Source organism: Prunus avium, chromosome 6 (genome assembly GCF_965620075.1).
Source record: "Prunus avium chromosome 6, drPruAviu1.hap1.1, whole genome shotgun sequence".
Lineage (NCBI taxonomy): Eukaryota > Viridiplantae > Streptophyta > Magnoliopsida > Rosales > Rosaceae > Prunus > Prunus avium.
The window spans coordinates 2,826,258-2,853,968 of record NC_142289.1 but is presented as its reverse complement, the minus strand read 5'-3'; the positions used below and the strand labels follow the sequence as shown (position 1 = coordinate 2,853,968).

At 38.2% G+C, this 27,711-nt stretch overlaps 4 protein-coding genes and 1 pseudogene across 6 annotated transcripts; all 5 read right to left on the bottom strand.

Annotated features, from left to right (window-relative positions):
• Positions 1-335: 335 nt before the first annotated feature.
• On the bottom strand, positions 336-7,007 carry EIF3A (eukaryotic translation initiation factor 3A). Its single transcript, XM_021965545.2, has 14 exons — positions 6,857-7,007; positions 6,227-6,316; positions 5,491-5,972; positions 4,593-4,808; positions 4,085-4,453; positions 3,973-4,002; positions 3,168-3,395; positions 2,907-3,068; positions 2,591-2,812; positions 2,302-2,502; positions 2,011-2,217; positions 1,826-1,906; positions 1,322-1,523; positions 336-1,034 (listed from the first exon to the last, which is right to left on the bottom strand). Exons 2-14 carry the CDS (start codon positions 6,270-6,272, stop codon positions 601-603), a joined length of 2,880 nt encoding a protein of 959 aa, XP_021821237.2. The 5' UTR covers positions 6,273-6,316; positions 6,857-7,007; the 3' UTR covers positions 336-600.
• Positions 7,008-7,626: 619 nt separating this feature from the next.
• LOC110762899 (F-box/kelch-repeat protein At3g06240-like) lies at positions 7,627-8,809 on the bottom strand. The gene has a single exon (XM_021965619.2). The coding sequence runs from the start codon at positions 8,807-8,809 to the stop codon at positions 7,802-7,804; it is 1,008 nt and encodes a 335-aa protein (XP_021821311.2). The 3' UTR covers positions 7,627-7,801.
• Positions 8,810-10,637: 1,828 nt separating this feature from the next.
• Positions 10,638-14,081, bottom strand: LOC110762855 (pre-mRNA-splicing factor 38-like; annotated as a pseudogene). Its single transcript, XR_015836263.1, has 5 exons — positions 13,638-14,081; positions 12,927-13,049; positions 12,737-12,827; positions 12,302-12,499; positions 10,638-11,215 (listed from the first exon to the last, which is right to left on the bottom strand). The product of XR_015836263.1 is annotated as a pre-mRNA-splicing factor 38-like (transcript).
• Positions 14,082-14,240: 159 nt separating this feature from the next.
• On the bottom strand, positions 14,241-23,036 carry LOC110762854 (topless-related protein 3). Of its 2 annotated transcripts, none has more exons than XM_021965556.2 (26): positions 22,885-23,036; positions 22,589-22,746; positions 21,495-21,674; positions 21,262-21,375; positions 20,522-20,680; positions 19,749-19,923; positions 19,502-19,631; positions 19,090-19,208; positions 18,813-18,948; positions 18,562-18,671; positions 18,323-18,392; positions 18,176-18,249; positions 17,991-18,086; positions 17,824-17,916; positions 17,372-17,499; positions 16,931-17,165; positions 16,666-16,836; positions 16,491-16,577; positions 16,234-16,386; positions 16,039-16,149; positions 15,764-15,943; positions 15,549-15,677; positions 15,334-15,429; positions 15,054-15,236; positions 14,798-14,973; positions 14,241-14,713 (listed from the first exon to the last, which is right to left on the bottom strand). In XM_021965556.2, the coding sequence occupies exons 2-26, from the start codon at positions 22,666-22,668 to the stop codon at positions 14,491-14,493; spliced, it is 3,408 nt and encodes a 1,135-aa protein (XP_021821248.1). In that variant the 5' UTR covers positions 22,669-22,746; positions 22,885-23,036; the 3' UTR covers positions 14,241-14,490. The 2 variants fall into 2 exon arrangements, with proteins under 2 accessions (XP_021821248.1, XP_021821249.1); XM_021965557.2 differs by having other exon boundaries at positions 19,090-19,205.
• Positions 23,037-23,970: 934 nt separating this feature from the next.
• Positions 23,971-27,390, bottom strand: LOC110762867 (putative protein phosphatase 2C 34). Its single transcript, XM_021965570.2, has 6 exons — positions 26,973-27,390; positions 25,740-26,061; positions 25,290-25,598; positions 24,953-25,070; positions 24,626-24,849; positions 23,971-24,502 (listed from the first exon to the last, which is right to left on the bottom strand). Exons 2-6 carry the CDS (start codon positions 25,983-25,985, stop codon positions 24,278-24,280), a joined length of 1,122 nt encoding a protein of 373 aa, XP_021821262.1. The 5' UTR covers positions 25,986-26,061; positions 26,973-27,390; the 3' UTR covers positions 23,971-24,277.
• Positions 27,391-27,711: the final 321 nt, after the last annotated feature.

Here is a 27,711-nt window from a genome sequence, read left to right as displayed (position 1 = left end):
CAGATTGAGTTCCAAGGATGGGAGAGAGATGAATTGTTCTTAATTTTAGTTTTCATATTTCTAAAGGGCAAAAATAATAGTTCCAAGAAAGAAAAAAATACAAATCTTTTGAAGTGTCCTCATAAAATTGAAAAAATAAACCTTTTGAAGCCCTCAGATTTGCAGTTGGAATCAAACTACTCTTATAAACGTTGAAACACAAAAGCTATTCATATTCGAAATTCAGGACAGAAAATTTAGCAAACAGGAACCGCTGGAAATCACCTTTGAGAAGCTACCACTACTTTGTATGTAAGCATGCACAGAAATAGAAATGAATGTGGAAGACAAGTATGGGAATGGGAGGGAACCAAACTAACTTCCAAGTCTAAACTTTGAAGATTACAAAGAGCATTCCATGAGAAGACACTCAGCAAGATGGAAACGAAACAGGGGAAAAAGAAGATAAACTAAAAGCAAAGAGTAACAGCAGCTCCACTAGGTCTTTCAGTACTTAAATAAGAATAATAATCTTCTTAGTTCACCCGGAACATTACCAGCTTAATCATAATCAAAATTGCCCCAGGATCAAGCAATGCCACAAAAAACCTCTATATATGATTAGCGCTCCGACCCACGGGATGGAACCCTGGATGAGGACCAACTAGATTTTGAGCCACCAAAGGTGGGGGGTCTTCGCTCATCACTGCGCCACCTATCACTTGATGGGGGTGGGCGGTCATCTGGCCTACTTGCCCTACGATCAAGATCTGGAGGAGTCTGTGCAGAGGGTTCAGTTCCTCCTCGCCGAAACCTAGGCACGTATTTCCCAGGGGCTGGTGCGGCGGCGGCAGCAGCAGCAGCAGGAGCAGCAACTGCAGGCTCAACTGGACGAGGCTCAGCAGGCCTAGGAAGCTCAGCTGGTCTTCCCAAAAGTGCTTCTTTCCGCAGCCTTTCTTTTTCTTCTAATTCCCTCTCTCTTTGCCTCTGCTTTTCAGCAATCTCATCCAGTTTTGCCCTGCGCTCAGCTTCTTCTTTCCTTTTCCTTTCGGCTTCTGCATGGTTCAAAGCAGCAATGGTTGATGAACATCAGAAGACAAAAACAAGAAGACAGTAAGGGTAAGAATTATAAAGGAAAATTATTCAAAAAGCTTGAAAAACTAATAGAAGAATTGCAGGAATCAGAAATAGCCATAAGCAGGGAGAACAATACTTCACTTCATGTTTTCCAAAGAAATGATAAAATCATCTCAAATGAAATTAATTTCGTAATCCACACAGAGAAGATGCTCTAGTGCTCACAAAAAGCTGGATAGACTAAATTTTTTGTAAGAACACATACCTTCACGCTTGTGCGCTTCCTCTTCTTCATGCAGCTTTCTTAGCCTTTCCTCTTCAGATCGCACATAGAATATTTTCTTCCTCTTTGCCTCCCTCTCATGTTTCCTGGCCTGAATCATTTGACTGATTTGTTCCTCTCTCTCTGCCGTCCGTCTGTCATATTCTGACTGCCTACGATGCAACACCCTTTCCTGGAAGCTCATCTACCAAAGAGAAAAAAGATTCATTGTTTCTCAGCATCTACCATACTTGTGAATGAACACGTCATGATAACACAAGTGACCAGAAAGAGTTGTATGAACCTATTGTTTGGAAGCATTGGGATAGAAACATTTATAGTTTGATGATAGTGTTAGTGGTTCTGTGCATGCATATGTTATTGCTTTCCCCAGGAATCAGAACATGCACATGTTTTAGGGCGGTGTATACATTCTAGACAGAAATCTTTGTGTGAAAATGCAAATAAAAGTGTAATTTGTTCGGTCAGGTAAAATTGCAAACTCACCTTATTCTCCAACATCCGCGCTAGCCTATTCTTCTCCTTCAGATCTCCTTCATGTCGCTGTTGGCTCAGCTCAACTTCCAGCTGCAAAGCACAATAATGAATTACGGCTAGCATACAAGGCAAAGGGAAAAAAATCAACATGAATTGTAAGGGGAAAGAATGGGAAATGTAACTGTTATATATACCTGTTGATTACGTTCATGAAGCACCCTCTCTTCCACTAAACGTTGTTGATAGGCAGCTTCAATCAGCGGAGCAGACTCTTCTCTTTTTGCTCTTTCCAAGTAATCCATTGTTCTAGCAAGTTTTAGTAATTTCTTCTCCATTTCTTGCCTTTCCCTGAGCTGTTCACTCAGGGCCAACTCCATTAGAGATTGCTTAGTCACCTTTTCCTGTATAAATATAAAACTCATTAGATACTGATAAGATGGGGTCTTCCATCAAAACCGTACTTAAATAAGACATCTTTCACTCACTCCTTCCAAAAGTGGCTTCTTTCCCTTCTTTCTACTGCGTGCTTCCAGAAGGAGCGCCTGTGCTTCTTCAAGTTCTCTCTCCTCTATTTCCTTTAGTATCCTTTGATTCTTCCTTTGTTCATATTCACTTGCAAGCCTCTTCTGCTCTGCTTCTTCAGTTATTTTCTGTAGTTTGAGCCTCCTAGACTCTTCCTCACGTTCCTAAAAAAGGAAAATTGAAAGCTTAGTCTAAGTTCCGTCCATTTCCAGACTATTATCAATTGCAACTCAAAAGTATATGCAGGCATACCATTTCCAGAAGTTGACGTTCTTGTTCTTCCTTCCTTTTCTCAATGATTGATTTCCTAGCAAGAAGCCTTTTATGTTCCTTATCAACAGTATCTGCTAGAGTAGGCAGAATTTCACCTAGCTTTGATGCTCCCTTTAGAGGAGGGTACATCATAGCCCTTCCCTCATTTAAAGACTCAGCAAGATTAGTCAGGTGATCTCGAAGCCCGTCAGACTCCAAACCCTGAAAAAGTTTGCAAGAGAAGACAGTCAAATTGTGACTTGTACAACATCAACATCAAAAATTATAAATGCAGAGAATTCAAGCTCTAACTTACCAAGTTACCAAACAACATAACCCCCTTCATATGGTCAACTTTCATAGCTATAAAGTTATGTTTAACAGCATCCACATAAATCTTCTCAACAACAGAAAAGTCATAAAATGGTATCATCGAAGATAAACATTCAATCTTCAGTGTCTGATACACCTGCGAAACCTGAATAGCGTAGAGGGAAGAATCATCAACTCTGTTATAGATTTAAATGAACTAAAATGTACAACTCTGAATGAATAAGAAACCAAAAACTCAACCCACCTGCTGGAGCAACCTCAGAGTACCAAGCTTTTCAAGGGCTGGAACATACTGAGACAGTTGCACTTCTGGAACAGAAGAAGCCGAAGACAGCTTCCCCCCAACTTTTGAGATTTTGGCCAACAATGGTTGCATCTTTACAGCAAGATTTAGAGGTAAAAATTCATGCTCCAGGAGATGGTAAAGATCTTTAACTTCCTGGGTTGCACAGCTCAACACACCTTTGGAGACCTGAAAACAACACCGAAATAAATAAATAAATTCCTAAGCTGCATAATAACACTTGCACATTTAGAAACATTTCAAACATGTAAAATCCAATTTGATTTGTCGTCAGCAAATGCATATCCCTGAATATTGATTGATACAAAAACTTAAGGGACATTTTTCATCATCGATCTCAAAAGAAAACTCCACCCCAAAATGATTGTCACAGTTTGAAAATCACATATTACAGTAGGATTTCATATAACCTCTAAGGGGTAATGGGAAATAAAAATTTGTATTTCTTTGACCATAAGAAAGACTCATTTTGGGACAAGGGACAAACTGTGGTACACATTATGAAAAGGACAGAGCACCACTAAGCAAAATTAAGCTATTCAAATTTGAAAAGAAAGCTATGCATATACTTCCTTTACTCTATTATTAATGTTACCTAACCAGCAAATTGAAAATCTGGTCACAAAGTACAAGAAAAGTTGTGTCTATTTAGAAAATTTATAATTGTTAATGTTCATCACAAGCAAAAGGATTAAAGCTCAAGAATAACAGTAAATAACCATAAAACAGACCATGGCAAACTTACCAGTTCAGAGAGAAGAGATGATCTTGAAAGCTGGACACAAAACAGATTGTCAGAATGGAAAACCCATTAAAAGATGGAATCAAAAGAAAAACAATGAATAAAATGACAATACCACATCTCCTCTGTCAAGCTTGGGTTCAAGATTAAACCCGATTAGATTAGCCATCCTCAAATTGCGCTCTTTCTCATTTTCAAATTCCAAATGTGATGCAGCACGTGTTTGATCATAGGGGGCAACTGAAAGTGCAGCCAGGACAACAGATGATGCTATCAACTGCAAATCCTTCTGGCTTAAGTTCTTGTTAAAGCTTTTTTGAAGTGTAAACAGCTTTAACCATGCATAAGCATGATTAAGGTGGCTAGCTGAAATCCAGAAAATTTCTGTTAGCTTGGCATAGTAAACCACCATCAAGGATGCTTTGGGGGTTTTCTTAACCATGCACATCAATCCATGAATATCTTCAACAGAACGAAATGCTTCCTGCAGATACCATCAGGAAAAACGTAATGTGAGAAATAGACAGAATTCAAAAGCAGATTGACAGATTTTGCAAATTTGTTGACAGAATTCACACATAAAAAATAATAATAAAAACATCAGAAAAAATAAAATCAGACACCTGCCACAATTCAAGTTCAGTAGCTATCTTCAGCTGCTCAAATCTTGTATCCAGATACAGCTGCAAGCTCTCAGGTGCAGATAGGTCAGGTCGGTCTCTTTGATCTCTATATTTATTCAGATTCGCTAAATGATTCCTGATGATTTCACATAACCTGCGGAACTCTGTCGTCCGCTTGTATTGCTTGCAGAACTGGAAGGCTCGATGTGCCGTCATCTAAAGATTAAAGATTTCAATCAGACACCATAGTTTCTTCTATGAAATAGAATTCTTAAATATTACAATAAAGCAAATTGTATACTTCTGTTCGACACAAACCACAAAAGTATACCATGATTAAACTCGAATATGGAATATATATCATTATTAATGATGTTTTAGATGATAATAGCAGAAAACAAGATTGGCAGTGTGCTGCTAGGTCCATGAGGTGGAAAACTCAAACAGAAATGGCAACATTAATTTTTCTGTAACAGAAGTTATCTAAAACAAAACCCAGGTATACAGCAAAGCTATGAATTATATCCTTCCAACTCTAATGAGAAAGGGTCAAATAATGGACCCTTTGCAAGGCCTTCGAAGCAAGAACAAGGCTTTTACGCAAATTCACCTAAATCTCAACAAATTACTCAGTACAATAAACGAGCCAAAAACAATGCAAATCCTCTCAAAGGCAGTTATAAGTAATAGAATCTTAGTGAGTTGTTTTTAATGCTAAGATTATGAAGTAAAGTACTAGAACCTTGGAGAACACTCGATAATCTACAAATGCCTTCTTTAACTGCTGAGTGATTTGAACTGCTAAAGTCTTTATATCTTATGGACGAATATTCTTAAAGAGCAGAATGACTAAAGCAGTCAAATTAAAAATTTTTGTTCTGGGCAAGAATTACAATACCGCATAAAGAGCCTCCAACTTTGAGTTATTACGTAAGATCTCCAGCACAGTTCTGTAGGTCTCCCACAGAAACTTGAACCAAGGGGTAACAACTTCACGATCTGATCTATCTTTTCCTTTCTCACCACTGACATAGCTCAGCATCAGATCTTCTGGCCTTTTATCTGCTTCAAGGTCATCGACATCAAGTGCTTCTTCCAGGGCTTGAGCCTGAGTACGAGCCTGCTCAGCTTTCTCAGTTGATAGATGCATGAAATGCTTGATCACCTCTTCCAAGGAACTGACATTAACTTGTTGACATATTATGCGGTACTGAATCAGACCATCCTTGGCAAATCTACCCTTACGCAAGTCAACGCAAAGCTCTACATATTTGAACATAATCCTTTCCAGTGGTTTTTGCCATGCTCTATATCTCTTTGAGGTGATAAGATCATGAAGCGATTGTAATGCATCCTGCTTTTGCCCAACATTGATCAACTCTGCAGCGACACATTATAATTGTCAATTCAGATTCAGATAAAAGGGGCAATGATTAAGGCATAAAATTGATATGCAATTAACTTGTTCAATGAATATCCCAAGCACTATTGTATAAAGAAACAGACACATGTTAACAATAAAGGGTTACAGCAACTTCAGAAACTATACAATCAAATGAGTAATAAAAACTTAGTAAACTAAACAATCAGACATTCATATTTAGCTAAGAAGCCATAAATCAGCAGTGACTCACCTTCGGCTCGCTTCAAGGCATTTTCCGGTTTTGCAAAATTCGACATGTTCGATTCGAAACTTCAGCTGCCCCGCACAATGCAACAGTCACCTGAACCACAAAATGTCCTTGTTGTCACAATTGAAGTCGGATAACAAAACATCAAAATCCAAACAGCCAACTTAAACCATTAATCAAACAAATACTAAGAAAACATGGCACACGTTTAACGATTCATTCTCCCAGGATAAAAACCACCAGCACCTGTGCCTCCAAAGAAAATCCAAACAGAAAAAAGACGTAATTTTGCTATCGGGAAACCGATGCAGGGATACACATTAAGCATCTATCATCAAACAATGATTATAAGCTTTAATTCGACAAATCGGACGGATTTCTCGGGAAAAAGTTTAGAACTTTATCTGAATCCGAGATCCGTGAGATACATGGCGTCCAAAATTTCAACAAATTGCATAGAATTCTATTCAATTCAGCGAGTCATCGTGAAATTTATATATCGGGAAAAGAGCGAACTTTCATACAGTTTATATTACGGCCAGTTGTTATTACGAACAGAAGAAGGTTTCAATCGGAGTAGAAGCTCGGAGAGATAGAGAGAGATAGAGAGTGAGAAACAGAGAGAGAAGGTACCTGAAGTGGCCGCAATGCTATGCACAGAGAGGAAGCGAGAGAGAGAGAGAGAGAGAGAGAAAGAGGAGATTGTTTTAGGGTTTTAGGTTTGTTGTCCAATCCGAGAAAGATTGGAGTTACTCGTTCAGTCCGATAGATTGGGCTCTAAATATGGACTAAATGAATGATGTGGCCGACTTTGATCTCAGGGGTTTTGCAGATTCGCGCTCTTATTTTGGGCCGGGCTTTGGTATGGTCCACACAATTTTTACACACATGAGTTGGGAATGAGATCTCCTGCTACTTATATACATACAATTTTCCTGGTCTATGTTGGAAAGGAATTCTCCTAGGAATAGTAACTCATCTTTCCTATCAATCACAAATACGTGCGTAAATCTTTCCTTTTTGTCTTTCTAATAAATTATTTTTTCATGTGTCAAAATGGAATTTGTAAAAACCAAGAATGTTTTCAACCAAAGAAAAAGGCAAACCAGCATCCTAAAAGAAAGAGTCTTTTTAACTGCAACACGATTTACACTATAATAATAGTAAGGTGTATAATTTTCTTGGTCACAATATGCGGAAGGAAAACACTAGTCTTCTCCCTGTGGGAGTAGTAATTGTAATTCCTACTTTCATGTCAATTCCAATTGGACATGTGCGCATAAATATTTCCTTTTGTATTTCTGATTGTATTTAATTGAATAAAGCAGGAATGTCTCCATGGAGGGAAAGAAACCACCCATACCCTAAAATCTGTATTAACACAAAAAGAGAGTGTCCTTTAAACCGCAACACGATTTTCACTAAATTTTTATTTATATTGATCAGGTTTGCTATTGTCCTAAAGAATAGCTAGAAGCTAGTAACAAAAATACAAGATCAAATTACAGTTTCAACATAATTTCATCCTAATTATTGGTATATTTTATATCATCACACTAAAGTTATCTCTGCAATTCTCTAGCACTGGTTGCTTCTGTTTAAGGGAACTATGGTACCCACACACACAACTTGCAAACAATCCGGGTCTCCGCCCCAAACCACAACATACTCGTGGAAGACAGAGTCTTGGTCGTCGTCCGTGCTGCGAACCGGAACATACTCTTGGGTTTCTGTATCGAGGTCGAACGTGAACAGGCAGCCTTCCTGGGAAACCATAAGAAGCAGCTCATCATGGCTGCTGCCTCTCCAATATCGCAATGGTGACGGGACATCTTCCAACGCTGTAAAGGCAAATAGCTTCGTCCAACCTCCGCCGTCATCCATCAACCATAATCCCATCGATCCATCATGAATGGATGCATAAAGATCAACGGATTCGTCCCACACAAGAAGCTGACTATGTGGACTATAGCCCGAGTCGTATATGATGTCGGGAAACAATATAGGATGAAAAACCTCGTCAACTATATCAAACGAAATGATCAATTGCCTAACTGTTTGGTTCTCCGTCATGTCAAACACACTGATGAACTCCTTCAGTTGCTTATTTCCCGTCCAATAACAAAATCCCTTGTAGTACATCTGTAAACAACCAGGCAAAATGTAGATGGTTTCGGTTTCTAAAGTGTCGGTGTTGATTTCTCTCCAAGATTCGGTAGATAGAGTGTAGAGTTTTATTGTGAGAGGATTGCAAATGAGGTGTTCATCATCGCCGTCGTCGTCGCCCTCACCGTTTTCAGTAATGTTAACAACTTTGAAATCCCTGGTTTTCGGGTCGATTCTGAATCCCAAAGCACCAACACCTGGGTCAGACGAAGCACACTTTTTGAATTCCCTGGTTGCCGGGTTGCATAAAACCATTTTGTTGTCGGATTCGGTTAGACAAATGATCCCGTCAGCATGCCCATGAAGAGTCACAGATTTCAAATCCTCAAACCCAAAACATTGTTCCCTAGCGATGTCTTCGGCGACAAAACTATGACTTGTTTTGCTCATCATCATCAGCAGCAGCATCTTCGCGAGCATTGTCGTAGCTGTTACTAACCAATGTGAGGAGAGTTTCCCTGTCGTCGGTTTCGGTGTTCTTGATGACCGAGCGCTTGAAAAAGAGACTGCTGGACGTACGCGTGGAATTGGAGAGGTGTGTGGTTATGAAATGGGGGTTGTTGATCATGTTTTGCCAGGATTTATGGACGCATTTGAATCGAACCAGAGATTTTTGCGGCAGCCTTGAGAGAATATTCAATGCCATATCTTCTGGCAGATTGCAAAGCTCTGTCATTTCTGCTTCAATGGTCCTTTCTCTGTTTTTCTTCTGTTTCTTTTGTATTTATTTGTATCTACAGATCAAATTAGACAACACACAGAGGCAGACATTTCCATAAGAAAATGCTCTAAAGTTTCGAACTTTATGTGAACCCAAAGATCAATGATGCAAAAAAGCGTACAGATTTTGATGGGTTGTGCAATGCAATGTGGATTTCAGCTATTCATATCAGAGAGAGAGAGAGAGAGAGAGAGAGAGAGAGAGAGAGAGAGAGAGAAAGAGAGAAAGAGAAAAGAGAAAGCAGCTGAAGGCAGAAGTGGTCGCAATGTGATTGATGGACAAGAGAGGGAGGGAGATCCGGGAGCGAGAGAGACGGTTTCAGGTTTGTACCGTCCAATATGAGATTGAGATTGTTTTCCAAATAAAAATGTCACTTCTTTTTTGGCCCCTAGAATTGCAAGACACAGCTCCACGGCTCCACCCACCCACGTCTGCCAACTCTTCCCCCCACTTCTCCAATCCACTTTCTCTATTTTCGCGGAGGCCACCAACAAAGTTATATAATATTGCAATGACCACTTCGATTTGCAGATAGAAAGTTGGAAGGAAAACTCAAACTGTAGTTGTTAATATTGCAATGGACCGCAGAAATATACCACAACGCCCTCCGCTGTCATATTTTATTAGGATCACTACTCGTCAGCCAAAGATAAGGATTAAGGTCCCCAAATTGCTAGCCAAGACCATGCAAAAACGATTTGATTATGGGTGCAGCAAGAACATCGATGGAGGATATAATAAGCAGCATTGCACGAAGGAGAAGAAGAAACTCAAGAACAAACCCAGAAAGCTTCTGCCGAGGAAAATCAGTTCCCTCTTCACCTATGCATTTGGCAACATGAAGATCAAATCACCAGAGAAAAAGTCTTCCTCCAATGGCGGAAGTTTCATGAAAAGCAAAACCAAGTGCAACAGCAGAGCCAATGATGATGATACTAACCTATGTGCACCTTTTTGTTATATCAAATGTGATAATGCTAAACGAGTTGATATTGGTGTTGCTCATGCTACTTTCAGGGTGATTGGGGAGCAAGAAAGTTCAGGTAACTTGAATTTGGTTCCATCAAAATTCATGCCGACTAATCGCTGGAAGTTGAGAATGGCAAGGTCCCTAACAAAAATGGTAAGTAGGGAGATCGATGGGGAAGACAATTCAAAGCAAGAAGATAGCAAAGCTATGGAAGAAAGAGGTGCCCAGGAGTTATGCAAGAAAAGGATTCTAATGGGAAGCAAGTGCAGACCACTGAGTTTATCTGGCACCCTTCAGTATAATGCAAATGGCATTTTGATAACTGAGATCATGCCATGATATGAGTATTTGTTCCCTTCATGATTCTGTTTTCTTTTCAATTTACTCGTGCTATTCTTTATTTTTGGGTCAAGACTTGTGTTCTTGTTAGATGTAAAGATTTTGCATGTTTCTTCTTATAAAAGTATTTAGCTCTTGTTATATTGTTAATGCTTTCACAAATGCACGGCATTTGTTTTGGCCCATACCAATGCTGTACACAAAACCAAGAGTTACAGTTTTTCCTGAAAAATGGCTGCCTGAACAGTCAGTAAAAATGATCTTTATATGAACTTGAGTAATGGATGTACAGGAGATACTGAAAGCACTAGCTGTAAAAGGTTCAGAAATCCAAAGACAGTTGAAATATACTCACATTAACATGAACTAGTCAACCAACATTATCACATCTTCAGAGGTTTCAATCCAAGAGATGTACGGAGACTGTTTGCTTCAGCAATCTCTGGATCTGGATGGTCTGTCCCATCAGTCTTCTTCTCCTTCTTTTCTTTCTTCTTCTTTGACTCCTCACAAGTGCCATGCTCATCATGCCCATCCCGTCTCCTGGGACTCATGCTGCTGTGGCCATGTCTTTTGCGATTATCCCGACCCTCACGATCCCTACTCCGACTTCTGCTCCTTGAATAGCTCCTCCTCCTGCCATAATCCCTCTCTTGCCTATCCCGCTCCCTATTGTGACCACGATCCTTTTCATCTCTTAGTCGATAACAGTCCCGATCCCTATCTCTTTCTCGTCCATGTCCGCGTTTCCTGTCATAGTCTCTATCCCTATCATAGTCTGTCATAATCGTGGTCCCTGTTTTATGGGAGTAAATAAGGAAACAGAAATGGCAGTGTTAGCTTCAAGATGACAGTTTCAATCCTTTGTTTAACAACAAACAGTAACTATATGGTAGAATTCGACATTTACAAATGAAATCAACCACAGGGCTTCCCAGAAAAAGAACCAATGGCATTCAATTAACCAACTTTGCTGAATTAACTCCAAATGCAAAATAAGAAAAGACACAACTGACCAGGGAACCATATTTACACTGCAGGAAAAATGTATGATCCATCATACTTCTCACTGCACACTGTCAGTGCAGAGAAACCTGGCAGAATCAAGGATATACTATAGGAAGCCATTATATAACACCTATTGCTTAAAATTCAATGGTAGAAACTTCAATGACATATGAATGTACTAGTCTGAATTTGAATAGCCAGACAACAGCTTTCACTTTAAAAGTCATTATTTTTATGACATAAAAGTCTAATAAATTTCCCACAACAGCTACAAGACTGATTCATCCAAAGACAGGCAGAACCCAAATGAAAATCAGTTGAGATTACTTGAATGGATTTCATGTTTACCCAGACACTCATTTATAAAAGGAAAAAAAAATCAGTTTAGACTTGCTTTATTTTATTTTCTTTTGCCTCTCATTCTATTACTCCATGCTCTCAGCTCGATTTTCAACAAAATTTTACTTCCCCCGCACCCCCAAAAGAAAAAAGAGAGAAGAGAACATTCAGTTTAGTTCAGAAATCACCTGAAGATCCAAAATATCTCCACTCACACACAATAACACAAATAATAAGAACCCAACCAATCTAATTCCCAGAGCTATTAACCAAGCCTTCATCCCAACCGACCAACAGACACAAAGAGACAATCCAGTTATGTGTCAGAATTAATATATGGTAAACATAAAAAATTTGTATAAAAGAAAATTGTTCATTCTCAGTCAATCATCATGATGCAAGGAGGCTGTACTGTACCTTACTATGTTAAAAAAAATATACATAAATATTAGAAAGAAACATCAGTCAGTGACCAACATAAACATTACTTCCATGTCTAAAAAACAAATCATATGCTACAAACAGAGAAACGAACCTGTATCTGTGACTGTCGCGTCTTCTATCCCTGTCCCTTTCTCTTACAGGGCTTCGGCCACGATAATAATCCCTATCATGGACTTCATCATCCAGTCCATCAAGTTGATCGTTCTCCTCTTTCTCTCCCTCCTCCTCAAAGTCCTCCTCCAACGCACTTTTCCTGAGTTCCAATGAACCAGTTGCTTCCAGAGTCCATCTGTATGAATATAGAAAGAAATTACATACATAAACCTAAAATTGTAGAAGTAAAAATGGACCCTCATGGAAACCTAGAACAGGGGAGAGATACAAGGGGCCAAATACAAAACCAGGCCAAGTTGCATTCCAAATGTAAAGAAGGGTGAGGATATTCAACTATGTCTATAGGAAAAACAAAAAACAAAAGTCACCATGATAAAATCAACTAGGAAATTTTATTCCAATAAACAACCACCTTTTCTTAATTCGTGGCATCGCAATGTCACAAGAGTAATCTTTTGTCAGAAGTTCATCAATAACCTCATCCACACGTGTCAAGGCATAATCTGGATACAATTAGAGCAAGAAATAATTAGCATTCTCATTAAAATCCAATAGTAAGTATGCTAATCAATGCAAACTTCAGAGATGATCATATAACTTACTCCCATCAGCCAAATTTCTCCTCAACTTCCGATAGTCATTGTACAGAGGCTCTAGGTACTGGTACACATCAGTATCGGTGCCCGTAAGACGCAAATAAAATGCAACCAAGTATCCGGACATATCTGAAACGCAAATAATAAATGTTAACTTTTGGAAAGAGACTATAAGAAAAAAAGCTCCAGGTCCACATGAAATGTGAAAAATAAATATATTCAGCATTAAGAATCATAAAGCTGCTTCAACCAGAACATAGCAAAAACAATCTCCACCCTACCAAACCAACTTGCACTATTATCCCAACCCTAACTGTTTCGACCTTCCTAAGCAAAAATTCAAAAACAGAAATCACCAATTTCCTCTTCATATAACAAGACCCTATTATTTCCCGTATCCTTCCTTTACCTCCACCTAACACAACAAAGAATATCAGATATATCTCCTACATTTTTTTACAAAAAGCAAAACATTGCTATATATCCAAACCACCCAAAATATCTCATTCCGCATCTGAAAGAATTCAACGTCTAAAACACACTTTTCGGATTAGGGTTTCTCAGCAAAAACCACAAAACTCCACAAATTCCCCTTCCTTTCCCTTCAACACGAATTCTCCCAACTAACAGAGCATGCACATTGTCAATCACATAAGCACGTCCAAAACCAATTACAGTATGTCAAAAGCAATTAGTTAACTGGACAGTAAAACTCACTTGTAGTCGTCATTTTTTATGAACTCGATAACGATCTCCTTCTCGGGCTGGATCTGAAGCATCTTCATCACGAGGCACATGAAAGGCGTGGGCTTACGGTTCCCTCCGAAGGTCCCACCGATGTGGTCGAGCTCCATGGCTTTGTCCACTAGGGTTTCGGCCGTCAACCCGAAGCACTGCTCCTTCCAGTACGTGTTCTGGTATATCTTCGACCGTACGATCTTCTCCACCAGGTTCTGCGGGTTCGTCCCCCTTATGCTCTTTGCCGACGGGTCTGTACGGCTCGCCATAACCGGAAGACGAGAGAAATTGAAATGGAAAGTGGACGAAGCGTGAGAGGGGCAAATAAACCCTAACCCTAAAATCAGAGTGTGAGATAGAGAAAAATTAGAGACGTTGAATATAGTCTGAGGAGTTGGACGATGCGTTTTGGATTGGAAAGGAATTATTCCCGCCACGTATAAAACGACGTGTCGTTTACTTTGCCTCAAAGATATACCACTTCAACCCGTTATTAAGGGTGTTCTTGTAATTTCACATCAACCCGTTGGTTGACCGTTGAGTCATGGATTAAGGGTGTTCTTTTAGTTTCATATGCAAGCATTTTTATGGGAAACAAGAACCAATAGATAGATAACAAAACATCATACAAAAAAACACATTCGTTTGTGAGATGACCATTTTCCTTGGCCTCTGAATTATGTGTTACAACTACTAAATGTGTCCCTAGTCTCTATCCACATATCAACCTACATCCAAACTTATCCTTTTGATAAGGGACAATTGAGCAACTGAAAACCTAACATTCTATACTGAGAAATTACAGCTCAGGACATGTCCTAAGAACTTAAAACTATTCTCGTCTTTGTATTTGATCGTGCGTGTGGTTGCTGGTGGTCGACGACGATCCTGCTCTTCCATTAAGTGTTCCGTTCTCAATAGGTGGGGACGATCCCCACCTCCCCTCTGATTCGGTGGGCTCAATAACTTTAACAGAGCCATCGCCCAAGCCGACAGCAAACTGGTTGGGTTCTTGTGGATGTACTGCAACAACAAGCGGGTACACAGCTTGGCTTCTACAATGTAGGACATGGCAGGATTAGTTAAAAAATATCGGATCAAGAACCTTAAAAATTCATGGTAAGTTCTCCACAGCTTACCCATTCAAGACTGCTTGGGATAGGTATGCTGATGGAGCAATGCGGCATCTAAGTCTTAGGGTATCAGCGTCGAACACCCCTATGTTACTGTCAGAAAAGGCAGCATATACTAGTTGACTGTTACAGGAGTATGCTGCATAAGATATGGGTGCAGGAAGTACATCTTGTGGAAGCCACTGAGATGGAAGAACAAAGTTATAGTAACAAATCTAGGATCATCCCTGGTTTAACTAAAACATCAGAGTAAACTTTCTACCTGTCGGATGCAATCCATCTTTGAGGCATCATATATGGCTAGTTGCGTGTCATGAACCACCAGCAAGCGAATTTGGTCAGAATGGAATTGCACTCGAGTGTCACCAGCAGGTGCCTTTCCAGAAGGTATATGTATTGCAACTGATTTCCTCTTCTCCCATGTATCAATGCTCCACACACACAGCTGCAGGTTGCAGTTAAATATGTAGTTTAGATTTGGAAAAGACAATGCCAATGGGTTACTGGGCATTTTATCAAAATAACCAAAAAAATGTACTTACTTGAGCATCAGAACCAGACGAAACGAGTATATTAAGATTGGTTGAGAAAGCTAAACCAGTTATCCGCTTCTGATGACCCTTCATTTTTGATCTCACCTAAAATTAACAGATAAATCATGTAGGTCTTTAGCAATGCAACATATTCATAGTTTTGAGGCAAGAAAGAAAATAAGATTAAAGCATAGGAAATGGAGAAGAAACTGATAAGTAATTACCTCATCAAGTCTAACATTGTAAATATGGATGGTAGAATCCTCCATTCCAATGGCTATGATGTTATTATCCTGAGGATGGAAAGCTATGAAGGTGGATGCAGGAGGAGGTGCCATGAATGTTGTCATTACCTACAACTCAAAGAAACTCATATGGTTAACCATAAAAAAGGATCCCAATTTTTTTAAAATTTTCTAGACCGTATGTACAGATTTACCTTAAATGTCATCATGTTAAATAATGAGACCTTTCCACCACAAGCTGACATCACATAAGAGTCATTCTTTGAGAGTGCTATGCATGGAACTGCTTCTTCAAGGTCAACACCTGTGACATCATTAGTCATAAGAAGACCACTGTTCGGTTGCCAATGCTGTGGAACAACACTGGCAGTGGCCTTTAAACACAAACAAACTTCAGAAGATGCACTGAACTAGATGGAAAAGAGAGGAAAAACAGATGATTGAACACTTCTTCTAGGTTAGCTATTACCTTTCCACTTGGATTTTGTTCATTACGGACCCACTTCCACAGCTTCTGCACACCATTTGACCCAAGTGCCAAAATGCCAGTACCAGAATTTGTGTACAGGAGTCGAATAACCTAAATTTAAATGCAATGGTTTAAGAATATCATGGCATATAAATGTCACAATAGAATGTGATAAGCATGAAATACTTAACACACCTTGCTGGAAGTATCTGTTGTGTCGGGCATTGTAGCTAGCCGGCACTGTGCAGAATCCTGAATGTCAGTCAACTGCCAGATCTTGGATTTATCAATTGCATCCTCCAGACTTCTCATTTTTTCGAAACTTCTACTCATGTGATCAATTCCAAGCTTGAAATAGAGCCAAAATAATCAAATGAATGCTATGCCACTTAACAAAGAATATTTGAAAATAAATAAAAAGAAAAAACATTTAGAAAGATCAACTGACATACAAGAATTGGAGTAGACCTAACAGGAGAGCTCCTTTCCACTTTACAATTGACCGCACTAACATTTGTAACAGACGGCGAGCCAGATGCCTATTTAGACACAAATAATAAGGTCTTGAAGATGTAATGAAGAAAAAAAAAATGATAATAAAAACATGACCAAATAAATGATTAAAACCTTGATAACAGTAGATTCAATGGGAGGCCTTAGTCCCTCAAAAGATGTGGTGGACTCCATAAGTTTCAGCGTTTTAACTCCAACAGCATTTGCAAGTATTTTGAATCCGTTGTCTGCTGTTGTGACTGCAAGAAGATTTCCTTCCCTGTTGAATCTCAAGCGAGGTTGGCTCTGAAACATATAATATAATGATATCATGCCCTAAATCGACATCCAGGGGAGGGGAGTTTAAGAAATAAACTAGAAATTATAACAAAATACTGACTGGAAGTCCACCCTCTGCATCTGTGCTAGTCAGAACGTTGATATTGTCCATATCCCAAAACTTTATTTGGCTATCTTCACCCACAGCCAAAAAATGATTCTGTGTTGTGTCGAACTGCACAACCCCTGCTGATTTCTTTCTGAGTCCAGAATATGTTCTCTTTATTGCTCCTTCACTTTCATTCCATTCAACTAGAAACGATTCTCCCTCTTTACTTGTTCCGCAAGAGAACAATCTGAAATGATAATAATACTAATAATAATCAATCTTAAGGATAATACGAAATGATGGCACTTACATAAGTTTTGACAAGACATTTCAACTGTGATGAATAACTCATACGTTTGTCAAAACTGCGAGATAATAACAGAAAAAGGAGTAATAACTTTTTTTTTACTAAATACTCAATTTGTAGAGGTCTATATTTTAAAGTTTTCATACCGACTTCCATCTGCACTGTATAGCATTGTGGTACACCACTGGCCAGGAGCATCATAGTCAACTCTAGAACCCAAATTGTCATACAGCCAGGCCTTTATTTTTCCATCAATAGCAGTTGAAAATATGAACTGAAATTTCAGAAGAACACTTCTTATTGCACGTGGTGATGAGAAAAGTAGATGACAAGGAAGCAGGGTACTCAAGTCAAACATTCAAAAAAGTTTCAAAAAGAGACCCTCGGCCAATAAATCTAAGCAATTAGTTGTTTCAGATAAGTGAAATCCATAAAGAATGTTTTCTTATTCCTATATACTTATGTCTAAATTCTCAAAATTCAGTAAATGAGAAAACTTATATAAATTTAAGTTAAACTTACACAAAAGCATTTGCTTCCAAACACTAATAACAAATTAATCAACAAAACAAATGCTTTCTCCATTTTGCAAACATACCTGAATGTTCTCCTTGTGATGAGGACAGACTGAATAGACGGGTGCATCATGACCTTCAAAGTTATATAGTTTTCGTCCTGTTAAATCCCATACCTGTTTCACTTCGTTTAGATAAAGTGGAAACTTTTTAAGTAAATTAAATCTTGTGATGAGAATTATAATTCTACCTTTATTAGCTTATCATCTCCACATGTCACAACACACAGTTGTTTATTTGGATAAGCAAAAGCTAAGTCATTCACAGCACCATTATGGGCGTCAACCTGCAAAAAGAAAAGGGATACAATTTGAGCAGCAGTTACAAATTTAGCTTTCTTGATCAATCTGAAAAATTATCATAATATCATATCACCTCCACATGTTGGCGCAGATCATTAGATCCATGATAAGCATACAAGTGAATCAAATGTTTGGTAAATGCAACCCCTGTAGCAAGTAAAACAATAAGATATACACACAACTCTTCAAGAAATAATTTCAAGCTTCAAAATGTACCTACCCACAAAGCTCCCATCTGGACTCCACGTAACACGGCTGACAGAAATCGGGGTGTCTTTGACAATTGTGGCCTGTACAAAAACTAAACTGTTAAATACGTACATTTTAAATCTCTGAAAACTATACTATAGGCAAGACCAAAAGTGCTTCCATCACATGGCTTTAATTAACACTAGACCATAAAAATTTAATACCAAATCAAATCTTAACCCTCCAAAAAAAACATGACTAAAAGATGACCTGAAATTGCAATGAACATGTTGTCATATCCCATATCTTGAATGGCTTTGAAACCAACCTCTCACGCAACAGAAGTTCCCAAAGAGTAATGTCACCATTATTAGAACCAACTGCCAGACATAAAATAAAGTTATAGAAGACTCAGAAGAGAATGGAAGAAAGCCCAGGGGCAAGGCAACCTATTTAAATAGGGCCTTATTTATAATATTACTCGAACTTTAAAAGCCAAACACGACGACAAACAATCACACCTAGCAACAATGTATGGTTAGACGGATGAAAGTCCAGGCTTGTGACACTGGATCCTTGATGCAAGGTAAAAGCCACTGTTCTGGGTAGGTCGTCCGGTGACCAAGAAGCTTGCTGTCTAGATGTTGGATATATAACCTATAAGTAAAATGGTGACAAGAATGCCAACATTAGTAACAATTGCAAAGTAAACCAGTCCTACTATACTTTCAGTATCACACAGAAAAAATGCAAAAATATTCCAAAATTAGATACTAAACAGAATATTGTCTAGATTACCTCCCCAATAGATTGAGCAGGTCGCAATCGTTTCATAAGTTGTTCATGATCAGCACTCTGATAATCAACCATACCTGGGGTTGCTGGAGGTGTTCTTGGACGTTTCAAGATTGCAACTGCTTAAATGAAAAACTAGATTGTCAAAACATAGAGAAACTAAGGAAATGAGTAAATAAGCAGAGAGGGGACGTCATAACTCATAAAAACAAAACTTAAAAACCTTTTGACCCTGTAATCAATTGAATAATACTAGAACGTGTAGTGTAACATTAAACCTAGAAATGCTAAGACCATCCAATTTTCCTCAGCTACGGAACTGAAACTTGAAATTATCTGAAGTACATTCCACAATATGAAAATCAAACAACAATGTACAGAAAAATGATTTTAAAATTGCAACTCAAGTTCTCACCTTGGTTCTGTGGAACAGGGATGGATGATGCAGTAACAACTGCTGCTTGCACGGATGAAGAGACTGAGGCATTGACCATCCAACCTGCTAAAGCATTAGCATTAGCAGTGGCTGCAGTGACCGGAAAGGGCTGTACACAGTAAAGGAAACAAGACATTTACTAGTCAACATTTAAATTTATATCTCTGACATATAATCAAGAAGGAAAATTGAATAAAGATCAAAGCTTCTATGTATAATATCATACACCATGAGCTCCAAGTGAGGGATAAGCAGCAGGTTTTGCAACTGCAGCAACAGGAAGAGTGACGGGTGTAGTAGTATGAGGACCATTGGAAGGTGCACAAGTATGATCTGTGAACAAAGTCTTGATGTCGGGGTTTGGTCTTGGATTCTTGCATAACTGGTGCTGCCAGTTCAAACTACATAGAAGTATCAGATATCAGACAATGATTGGCTTAGCACAAAAATCTGAACCAATATGATAACTTTACAATAAGAAAATGTTAAAAGAACTCCACTAGCCCCTCCTACCCTTACCCGGGCTCAGGACTGGTATACGACACAAAAGAAGCACAATAGCCTCCACTAGCTTATAATTTTTTCCCTTTTGGGAAGAAGAGAAAGGAAACAGGAAAACACAAATGTTAATGATTGCATTCAAGTTTCAAAATAAAACCAGCTTCAGTCATTCATTTGTCCTTCAATAAGGTGACACAAGTGCTAGAAGCACCCTATGCTTGAATGAAAGCAACCAATTAACATATAATGGATAAAGAATGCGTTTATTTGAAAATTGAAATGCTGAAGTACAAGCAAGGGAGTCAAGCTTAGCTAATTTATTGAGGTAGGGAAGTGAGGCAAAAATATTTACTTCAAATTTAAAATTAAGAAAAGAATAGCAAATAGGGAATTATTTATAAAAAAATCATATGTCTAGAACACCTGTACATGAAAACCTATGAGGGGAAAAGGAATTGGGAACCCAGCGTTGTTCATCCAAAAGAATATCACTCTCACCTTTGATTGATCAGAGTCCTCAGTCTTGATGCCTTCAGAGTGGGAAAAACAAGCTTATCGCGAAAGAGGGGATTTGCTTCTATAAGTTTCTTAAGCTCTATCAACATTATGCTGCGAGCTGTTTTGGTGTCACCGTACTTGGAAAGCTGTTCATTTTCCCTGGTAGTTATTTCCAAAAAAAAAAACCAAAAAACCAAAAAGACAGTTACCTACAATTACCATATATTAGGGTTATAAAGTGACATAGAAAAACAAGCAATCCCACAGAGCTGTTCATTTTCTTTTTCCTTTTTTTTTTTCTGATGGCAGGGTACTTTGAACTTAATTGTCATAAATACACATTGCCTCTCCTTTAAAGTATGATTCCAACAACATGATAGCCCCACTCGGTTGACGACAAAATGTGGAAGAGGTAAAATAACTCACTCCTCGATTCATTTTTGTCTTACATGCTGCTTTGGCTTCGTAGTAATAAAATCCTACACCCATCAAGCCAAGCTTTAACCGGTCTTGGTTGGGCAATTGTTTGTTCTCTAAGGTTCCAAGCAATGAAACTTTTCTTTTTTTATAAGTACGAAATTTATTGAACGGATCAACAAATATCAAGGGGACCTCATCCAAGTACTCACTCCTTTTCCCTAATTTTCATCATCAGTTAACCAGGCCATAGGAGGAAGCATTTGTCAACATAGACCTTGCTACTAGATCAATACCCTCTTTATTTACATGCAAGAAATTACCTGAAATTTCCCAGAGTGAGAAGCTGCGTGATTTCTTTGTAAAGTTCTTCATTAAATGTGGAGAACACTTTCAAATCATTAACTAAGATTTCAACAGCCTTCGGCTTGTCTTGCCTATAACATAATAAACACGAAAGGACAGAATATAATATTATACTCTTGCCCAATAAACTCAAAATGGTTTTTTTAAGAAAAATAAAAAGCCTAACAGAAAAAGTAGATTCCAGTATTACCGATCAAGTGCTTCAAGATATTTTTGCTTCCTTATTTCAAAAAATATCTTCATTGAGTATCTGTTGTCATCAACTTTTGTAAATCCTGATAAGTACTTCTCTACATCATCCCATTCTCCAGCCTGAACTTTCTCTTCAAAGTACTTTGTGTTGAAAAAGAACCCTGATTCTTTCTCAAGCCTACAACATATAGGTTGAAATTAAAATAGTTTCAAGATAGAAGAATTTGGAGTGTAAGAAAGAAAATAAATGTTGAAACAAGATTTCCAAATTGAGAAAAGAAAATCAATTGCACACACGGAAATTATATTGATAATTTTGTTAAACAAGAGTTTTTTTCTCATTATCATTATTTTTTTTCCATTACATCTTGCTATCATAATATATCCCAATTTAAACAAAAAACTTGCTTGACCAAACCTTATTAAACCAAATTAGATGTATTTCTCTTTCACTATTAGTTGTCACATATTCATAGCTTCATCTTTCATCATTTTCTTTTTTAATTTCTCTCATACTGCAACATCATTTATCGTTCAATAAATTGTGGGAGAGACAAGGGACACATCATTGACTCTAAAACCTTAGATTATTTCATTTGTAAGCATCTATGTTTCTAGACCCCAATAAATCACCCTCATTAATCAACTAAGCTCAAATGCTACTATTTTGCTCAAATTGAAAAACAGGTAAATTTACTCATAGATATTGTTCCAGTTTTCAAAGTCTTAACCCATGATCCTTAATGAACCTCAATTCAGCCTAGTGCGTCCATTCGGCGTGAAGTTATCAATTTTTTTAACAACTTAAAAAAGTTTGCTAGGATAGAAAAATTAAATCCAAATAATCACCGCTCAAGAACCAAACATAGGCTAACTTTCATTAAAAATTAAAGTTTAAAAACAATGAAAATGAAAAGACATGAACTTTAAATAATTTAAGTCTCATAATCATCACATAAAGCCAAAATCAACACAACAACCTCCGGTTGACAAATACATGTATGTATTATGTACATGCATGTAAAAATACATACATAAATTACGCGTATACGTGTACAATTATAAATACAGAGGGTGGGAAGCTTAGCTTACCTGTGTACGGACTCTTTGAACTTCTCCTCCTCCAGGAATTGGAGTATGAGAAACACCAATTCTCTGCTCAAAGACGACATTTTTCGACTCTCAATTTTCAAACCCAAACTTCCCTTTCCTTCTCCGAAACAGAGAAATAACAGAGCTTTCAAATTCAACTGCACAAACAAACAGACACATAATTAACGTTTGAACCCAAAATCATGCAAGTTCACATACTCAGGCTCCGAATCTGAGTTCAGAGAAACCTCAAAGCGCAAGAATTCATCGGTATTTCTAAGATTTATGAAGCTCACCGTTCGAGGATTTCTAGGGTTCCAGGGAGGGACTGCGTTCAGAGACACAGAGAGAGAGTCGCTACCTTCGATGCATTTACAGGGGTCTTTCCTTTTCTACTGACCTATCAGTGATAAGTACTTCCACTTATTGATAAGTACACTGACTTATTTAGTCGGCTTATGAACTTATCATTGCGTGTGGGATGTCGCGGATTCGAAATCACATATTCAAATCTAGTGAATATTCGGTACACACGTCCAGTCGAACACCATTCGTTTGCTTTTTGTACTGTCGCTTTCGAGTTTGGGCATTCAATTTTTAAAACTAATAAAAGTTTAGAAAGTAACTGTTTGAGTCAGTCGTCAGTTTCTCGCGCTAATTGGTTTTGATTGTTGGAGTTCTCCGCAAATGAGATTTAGTTTTGGATAAGGTTTTTGTTTATTGGGTGAAGCATGACTGGACGAGGTTGCTTACCTCACACACGAGAGTTTCTTGAACTCGCTCGCCCCTCGATATATACACTTGCTGTCGAAAACTGTTTCCGTGTCGGCACGAGTCACGACTCGTCGCGTCGTATACAGACAACACTCGTTAATGTCGTATTCTATTTCAAAAAGGACACTCCAGAATTCTATCTGAACAACCAGAAACTGACTCATTATGTCTCTGGGCCAGGCAGCCCAACCAGATCCTCCATCTAACAATGGGATGCTGCCCAAAACAGCCCAAGACGAGAGCCCCGTGTGAATGATCATATAACACCACATGCTATGCCATAAGCATTCATGTGTTGTCGTAACATCTGCAGAAACTCTGCAATTAAAATTCTGTGATAAAACTCCGAATTTTTTTATTTGACCGCATCCTCGATGTGTCACATGAGATGTGAATGAGATACTTAAATTTAGTACTCGAATTGGGATATGTATCTTGAAATATTTCTATATTAAGGATGTACAAAATGCACACATTCTCATAAAAATTGTCTATTTTAGGTTATCTTCGGAAAAATTGTCCAAGTGCAAAGATATTTGGTCATTTAAAACATGAAAAAAACACAGGTAGTTAGATAAAACTGAAGAAAAGAAACGTGCATAATTAAATAATTTCCAATTTAGCTGATTTTTTCCGTGAATAATCCTCGAAACAGAACCTACACAACTGAACGTTTCCGATCATTCGTTTACATTCCATAAGTAGGATAAGGACATCACTGGACATACCTACCATAGGAAGCCTATGTATCTTGAAACTTAATTGGGCATACAACTATAGAAGCATCTAGCTGTTGATTGAAATCTGAACCAAGATTTTTGCTTGACTAACTTCCTAATCAAACATCTAACCAAAATCAAACTACTACAAAGTTACATGATAAACAAGGAGAAGGAGGAGCAAGATTTCTGCAAGCTATTTTGGTGTGGCAATACTGATTGGGTGAACTTGCTGAGGGTCAGACAAAGGGGAAGAATGAAAGAAGAGGCAAATGGCTGAAATGTCATCCATTGCTATTCCCCTCCTCTTGCGCTTCCATGCATTCACAGCACACTCCACCAGACGCTTAGCAGACTTTGCTCTGTCTGCTGTTGAACCTACAATCTGCACTGCTTCTTGATTTGAAACAACATCCCAAACCTACAAGTAAAAATATAAAAAACAAGTTTTAATCACAACTTTAAGTACCCTTTTTGAAATATTGCAAATTCCTGTTTTGTTTTTCAATTTTGAAAAGTTTCATTACAAGAGTAATGTGCATACCCCATCAGTTGCCAACACAACAAATTGATCTCTGCTTGTTATATTTCTCTGTGTCACTTCAGGCACAGAAATGAGCCCAAAGCCCTTCACACAGTAATCTCCAAAGGCTCTAGACATTGCTAGTCCTGGTGTTTCTCCATCTGGCTGCCACACCCTTTGCACCCCTGGTTCATCATCTAAGCAGAACACTCGCCCGTTGCTTTGAATTATTCGCTCCGCCTCCTCTGCAAACAAAGAAATTGAAACAAAAAAAGTCAAAATGTGTGACCATATGTTATTTTCTCCATTTGTGTGTTGAGAGAGAGATCATATAGATTAGAGACTCACGAGGTAAACTGGGCTTGAAATCAACAGTAAGCTGAACTGGCACTAAGCTTCCATCTTCTGAAGTGGTAGCCAAAACAGCACGAGAATCGCCAACATTTGCTATAAAAATGAGATCACCCTACACAAACAAAATTTAGGATGTACATTCATGTTAATACTGTTCAAAATTGCACAAACTCATACAAAGCCTAAAAAAAATTAGAACTAGTTTCTGAGTCAAGGCTCATTACAGCAACTAGTTTCTTCACCTAGTAAGTTAATAGCTTAATAAGAACTTAAGTAAACAACTTAGAAACAGTTTATATTTGCTCTACGTATTCCAATGACATATTAGTACCTGTCTGACAATAGAGAGGGCAGTTGTTCCGCTGTAAAAGGAATCGATTCTACGATGCCGCTCAAGCTCCTGATCAATAGCAGCACAAGTTTTGATATAGGAATGCTTCCATATATTAAACCGGTGACCTTTTTTATCCAATTCCAAGTCCAAATCTGGATCGAGGGAAGTTTGAGCTAGTGTCTCTTGCCAACTACACAACAAAGAGAGTGGCATTGTTTCTCTGATCCTTTTTGCCACAAAATGTCCCCATGGACCATGCCCGTCAAATATTCCACAAAACATCATGTCCTCTTGGCACCCAAATTCCTAAAACCAAAACAAACAACATTCACATACATCAATACAGAACAAACACCATGTAGCTGATCCAGAAATTTAATTTTGTCTTATATCCAATTTCCTACTAGTTCTAAATTGGCAACAAGAAAATTAGCAACCTTTGCTTACCTCCCACACAATACAGCAGTCCTGGTTCACTCCTTTCTGGCCTCTCTTTGAGAAAACTGAAGCAAAATTGTTTGAACCATCAACATTGACAATCCCGGAAGAGCGCAGTATCATGTCATTCTTCTTCGCCTCCTTCGCCATTGCTTCCGCAGCATCTCTTGCATCAGAATTTCCATGGTTATTTTTCCCTTTCTTGATTGATAGCGACCTCGCCAGTCCACTGAACATGGAGGAGAAGTGCCCCATTAGCTGTGCCTATGCTAGCAAGCTATTCAATTCCACTTTTCCAGGCCACCAAATTGTGGTTGTAGACTCAAAAAATCTGAACAATGTTGAACATTTATAAACATCACATAACAGTCCTTTTGGATCTTGGAAAGAACAGGCACAAGGCCAAGAAAATGCTTGACGCATTTGTTAGTTTTCAATCCCATTTTATTTAACTTTCTTCTCTGAGAACTGACAGAAGTTTAAGGCAACTTGACTTGAGTGATAGTACGGTGACTGACAAAAGGACATGATCTGACTCAGAAAGGTAAGAATCTTTGAATTTAATATGATATACATACAAAGACATTGAATGGTGAAGAGATTACAGAGAATGTTCATGCTTGCGTGGAATTCCACCGTTGGATTCAGAGTTTTCTTTGTAATGTTTAAATGGAAGAACCCATGTCCCTAAACAGTTTGAATGCTATTCTATTAATTAATAGTTTGGCCACCCAGATCCGGTAAAAGGAGGGGAGATAGGTAGGTATTTTGGTTTTGTATGTTTTCTGTAAAACTCTGGTTTTGGCATTAAAAAGAAAAAATTGAGAACATATTAATCTTTTCTAGTAACTACAAAGACTTGTCTAAACTTGGCAAAAGTAAATCAATTCTTTCTTTCACCTTTCCTCCATTTTCTTGGCTTCTATAAAGGGCAAAAGCTCTGCTTTTTGAAACTTTTTAACCCCTTGCCCAAAAAACTTACTGCAATCTAAGAAAACCCAGATGAAAAAAACCATTAAAGATAACCAAAACAAAAACAAAGTTGGGCTTCACCTTTCTTTTCCATCCCAATTTTCTCAGTTACCAAACAAAACCCAAACAGGAACTTTCATAAAGGAAACGAAAATAATTCAACTTGAACTTCTCCGCTACCGAAAAAAACAAACTTTTCTTTCATTTCTCAGCAACCAAAAAACATAAACCAACAAAAAAAACCAACCAAAGTAGACGTAAAAGTAAAACCTTGATAATCCAATCCAGCTAAGTTTGACCAGAAAAATCAGAAGCTAGAAAGCCGGAACCTCAGGCAGCAGCCGGAAAACTGGTTTCACCGATCGGAACGGGTGGCAATTCCGACGAGCCCAGCTGAGACCTTGAGGAAGTGAAGTTAGAGATGGATCAGAATCCATAACACCCTGCCTGTCTCTCCTCTCGTGTGTGTGTGTGTGTGTATGTGTTTGTGTTTTTGTTTGGTAATGGCGAAGGTGAAGTGATATTTATCTGATGAGGAGAAGAAAACAAAGCACAGAGCTTGCTGTGCATACAAACAATAATACACAAAACACTCAAAGCAAATCACAAACTGGACGTCATGAAATGTTAAAACCCTGTGTGTGCGCCACAGTTAAAAGATGTAAACCAAAAAGGCTTTAGCTTTTTCAGCTCAAGAGGCTTTCTTTTTTATTCCTATTTATATACTCATGCAGATAACTCTGTTAATTTCTACGTATTTGTTTGTGTAAATACATTGTTCACATGTGCAGTCAAGTTCGTATTGGGTCAACAATTTGTAGCTACAATATTGTGGAATTTTTTTTCTTCTATATTTATGATGTAGAAATTAGGCCGTGATATTTAATATTTTCTATTTCTAGCAAGTAGCCTAAACGAACACCTAGAATAACGAGATTGGGGGAGGCGGATTTTAAAAAGGGAGTTCGGGTGCAAGAATAACTGTTTATAATCACTTGAGCTACAAATT

What these genes read in the sequence shown, in the direction of transcription:
- EIF3A (XM_021965545.2), bottom strand. Translation starts at nt 6,272, where the DNA reads ATGTCGAATTTTGCAAAACCGGAAAATGCCTTGAAGCGAGCCGAAG. An exon ending in TTATGTTGTTTGGTAACTTG is followed by an intron (nt 2,813 to 2,906) that starts GTAAGTTAGAGC and finishes AAACTTTTTCAG; the next exon opens with GGTTTGGAGTCTGACGGGCT. An exon ending in AACGTCAACTTCTGGAAATG is followed by an intron (nt 2,503 to 2,590) that starts GTATGCCTGCAT and finishes TTCCTTTTTTAG; the next exon opens with GAACGTGAGGAAGAGTCTAG.
- LOC110762899 (XM_021965619.2), bottom strand. Translation starts at nt 8,809, where the DNA reads ATGCTCGCGAAGATGCTGCTGCTGATGATGATGAGCAAAACAAGTCAT.
- LOC110762854 (XM_021965556.2), bottom strand. Translation starts at nt 22,668, where the DNA reads ATGTCGTCTTTGAGCAGAGAATTGGTGTTTCTCATACTCCAATTCCTG. An exon ending in ATCTGCGCCAACATGTGGAG is followed by an intron (nt 18,087 to 18,175) that starts GTGATATGATAT and finishes TTCTTTTTGCAG; the next exon opens with GTTGACGCCCATAATGGTGC. An exon ending in AGATGGATTGCATCCGACAG is followed by an intron (nt 14,974 to 15,053) that starts GTAGAAAGTTTA and finishes CTTCCATCTCAG; the next exon opens with TGGCTTCCACAAGATGTACT.
- LOC110762867 (XM_021965570.2), bottom strand. Translation starts at nt 25,985, where the DNA reads ATGGGGCACTTCTCCTCCATGTTCAGTGGACTGGCGAGGTCGCTATCA. An exon ending in ACTGCTGTATTGTGTGGGAG is followed by an intron (nt 25,599 to 25,739) that starts GTAAGCAAAGGT and finishes TTTTGGTTTTAG; the next exon opens with GAATTTGGGTGCCAAGAGGA. An exon ending in TTGTGTTGGCAACTGATGGG is followed by an intron (nt 24,503 to 24,625) that starts GTATGCACATTA and finishes TTTTACTTGTAG; the next exon opens with GTTTGGGATGTTGTTTCAAA.